General features: G+C 40.6%; 1 protein-coding gene across 1 annotated transcript; it reads right to left on the reverse strand.

The window, feature by feature from the left end:
- Positions 1-2,394: 2,394 nt before the first annotated feature.
- Positions 2,395-3,003, reverse strand: LOC127096356 (uncharacterized). The gene has a single exon (XM_051034938.1). The coding sequence runs from the start codon at positions 3,001-3,003 to the stop codon at positions 2,395-2,397; it is 609 nt and encodes a 202-aa protein (XP_050890895.1).
- Between the last annotated feature and the right edge of the window lie 422 nt (positions 3,004-3,425).

Below are 3,425 nucleotides of genomic sequence, written 5' to 3' on the forward strand. Positions count from 1 at the left end.
GTTTGTTCAAAAAGTGAGTACCTTCATCGTTGATAAGTGCTCTCGGCACCCCAAATCTCGAAAAGATATTATTCTTCAGAAAGGTCACCACCACTTTAGAATCATTGATGGGCAATGCCACCGTTTCCACCCACTTTGATACGTAGTCTACTGCTACCAAGATGTAATTCTTCCCAAATGACCGGGGAAATGGCCCCATGAAGTCTATTCCCCATACATCAAACAATTCAACTTCCAACATAGCGTTTTGCGGCATTTGATTTCTCTTAGAAATATTCCCTGTTCTTTGACATCTGTCGCACTCTTTGACGATGTCTTGGGCATCTTTGAATAGTGTGGGCCAATATAGACCTGACTGAAGGACTTTAGCTGCTGTTCTGTCACCACTGAAGTGTCCTCCATAATTTGAGTCATGACAAGCTCTAAGTACATACCTTTGTTCCTCCTCCGGGACGCATCTTTTGACCAACCCATTCACTCCTCTCTTGTATAGGAATGGGTCATCCCACAAGTAGAACCTGCAATCATGAACAAACTTTTTCTTTTTGTTAGAATCAAAATCGTTAGGGATTACACCCCTCACCAAATAATTCATGTAGTCTGCGAACCAATGGATACCGATAACAGCGAGGATATGTTCATCAACGAACTCATCCTTTATCAGTCTCTTTTCTTCTGTTTCTTCAATTGGTGACATTCGGGATAAATGATCTGCCACTGCGTTTTCACACCCCCTTTTGTCCCTAATCTCTACATCAAATTCTTGGAGGAGTAAGATCCACCCGAGAAGCCTCGACTTAGAGTCTTGTTTAGCAAACAAATATTTCAAAGCGGCATGGTCAGTATAAACGACAACCTTTGATCCTAACAAGTATTGCCTGAATTTGTCAAATGCATAAACCACAACCAACAACTCTTTCTCATAGTTCATTTGTGCAGGGTTCAACACATAACTAGCATAGTAAATGACATGTAATAACTTCTCTCTTCGTTGTCCTAGGACTGCCCCTACAACAATATCACTAACATCACACATGATCTCAAACGGGAGAGACCAATCTGGGGCAATAACAATTGGTGCTGAAATCAACTTGTTCTTCAATGTCTCAAAGGCCATGGCGCATTCTTTGTCGAACATAAACGCCTTATCCTTAACCAATAGAGTGGTCAGCGGTTTTGCGATTTTTGAGAAATCTCTTATGAACCTGCGGTAAAAACCTGCGTGTCCTAAGAAACTCCTGATACCCTTCTCATTAACAGAAGGTGGGAGTTTAGATATCACTTCCACTTTTGCTTGGTCAACTTCAATTCCCTTGTAGGAAATTTTGTGACCCAATACTATCCCTTCTCGCACCATGAAGTGACATTTATCCCAATTCAGAATTAAATTTGTTTTCTGGCACCTGTCTAAAACAAGAGAGAGATTAGTTAAACAGTTATCAAATGAGGATCCAAAGACTGAGAAGTCATCCATGAAGACTTCCATATGCTTTTCGAGCATGTCGGTGAAGATGGAAGTCATGTACCGTTGGAAGGTGGCTAGAGCATTACACAACCCGAATGGCATTCTTCGGTATGCAAATACACCATACGGGCATGTGAATGCTATCTTTTCTTGGTCTCCCGGAGCAACTGCAATCTGATTATACCTGGAGTATCCGTCTAGAAAACAATAGTAATCATGTCCGACTAACCTTTCCAACATTTGGTCAATAAATGGCAATGGGAAGTGGTCCTTCCTAGTTGTTGTGTTCAACCTTCTGTAGTCAATGCAAACGCACCACCCGGTAATTATCCGAGTAGGAATTAACTCATTTTTTTCATTCCTTATTATGGTGGTCCCCCCTTTCTTAGGTATAACATGCATCGGGCTCACCCAAGGGCCGTCAGAAATAGGATATATAAGACTTGCGTCTAACAATTTCACCACCTCTTTCCAAACTACCTTCTTCATTGATGGGTTGAGTCTTCTCTGCGGTTGGACTACCGATTTGTGGTCTTCTTCCATGAGAATTTTATGCATGCACACAGTAGGGTTAATACCTTTGAAATCTTCAATGGCCCATCCAATAGCATTTTTGTATTTTTTAGGACTTGGATGAACTTTTCTTCTTGGATATTCTTTAGGACCGAGTTTATGATAGCAAGACATTTTCCTTTAGAATCGAGAAAGACATATATAACATTTTCGGAAAGTTGTTTCAACTCCGTTCCCTTCTTTAGCTCTTCATCCTCCTCACTAGATTGAGGTAGGCGTAAATCCTCCCACCGGTGTGGTCGAGATCCTTTCCACAAAGGTTGCACGTCTAATAAGGCTAGCACTTCCGATTCCCTGTTGTCCACTTATTTATCACTATCGAAAATGGACAAACTCAATACTCTTTCCAAAGGTGACTATGGTGCATTCAAAGGACTATCATATGTCATCACCTGATCCAGAACCTCTATAGTATGACTGGTACAAATATCATCCTTGTACCTCATGGTGTTTCGAGCATTGATCTTCAATTCCTCATCATAAACCTTCAACGTCATGGTCCATTCTTCTATGTTGATCAAGCACCTTCCTGTTTCTAAAAAGGGTCTCCTAAGAATGAGAGAGATCTCTTCATCTTCTGGCATTTCTAGAATTACAAAATCCACGGAAAATACAAACTTGTCAATTTTCACCAAAACATCTTCAACAATACCATACGGTTTCTTTATCGAATGATCGACGAATTGGAGTGTTATCCTGGTATCTTGCACAACCCCTATACCAAGCTTCTTGCAAATGGATAATGACATGAGACTCACATTAGCTCCCAGATCAATAAGAGCTTTGTTGAATGACCTATCTCCAATAGTACAAGGGATGGTGACAACTCCTTGATCTTTCTTCTTTATCGGAATCTTCATACCCTGCAAAATAACACCACAAGTTTCAGTTAGAATAATTGGATTGGTGTCGGCGGTACGCCTCTTCGAAGTGATGTCCTTCATGAACTTGGCATAAGTAGACATTTGTTCAAGTGCCTCCAACCATTGAATGTTAATCTCTAGATTCTTGAACAACTCTAAGAATTTTTCAAAGTTTTTCTCATGTTGTCCCTTTTTCTTGTTTCTGGTGGGAAAGGGAAGCTTAACAACCGGTTTAGGCTCAATGACTATTTCTTTCACAATTGGTTTTGGTGATATCACTTCTTCCCTCACAACTTCATTTTCTTTGATCTCAAGATCCACTTCGATCAATTGATCTTACTCTTCATCCACCTCCTCGACCACTTCATCAGATTTACCACTTCTTATTGTCACGACGCTCACATTATTATGCTCTCTAGGATTTGTCACAGTTGCACTAGGTAGAGCACCTTGTGCTTGAGAACTCGAGGCTAATTACTGAGCGATTTAACCCATTTGGACTTCAAGATTTTTTATGGATGTTG

This window comes from Lathyrus oleraceus, chromosome 6, assembly GCF_024323335.1.
Source record: "Lathyrus oleraceus cultivar Zhongwan6 chromosome 6, CAAS_Psat_ZW6_1.0, whole genome shotgun sequence".
In the NCBI taxonomy this organism is placed as follows: domain Eukaryota; kingdom Viridiplantae; phylum Streptophyta; class Magnoliopsida; order Fabales; family Fabaceae; genus Lathyrus; species Lathyrus oleraceus.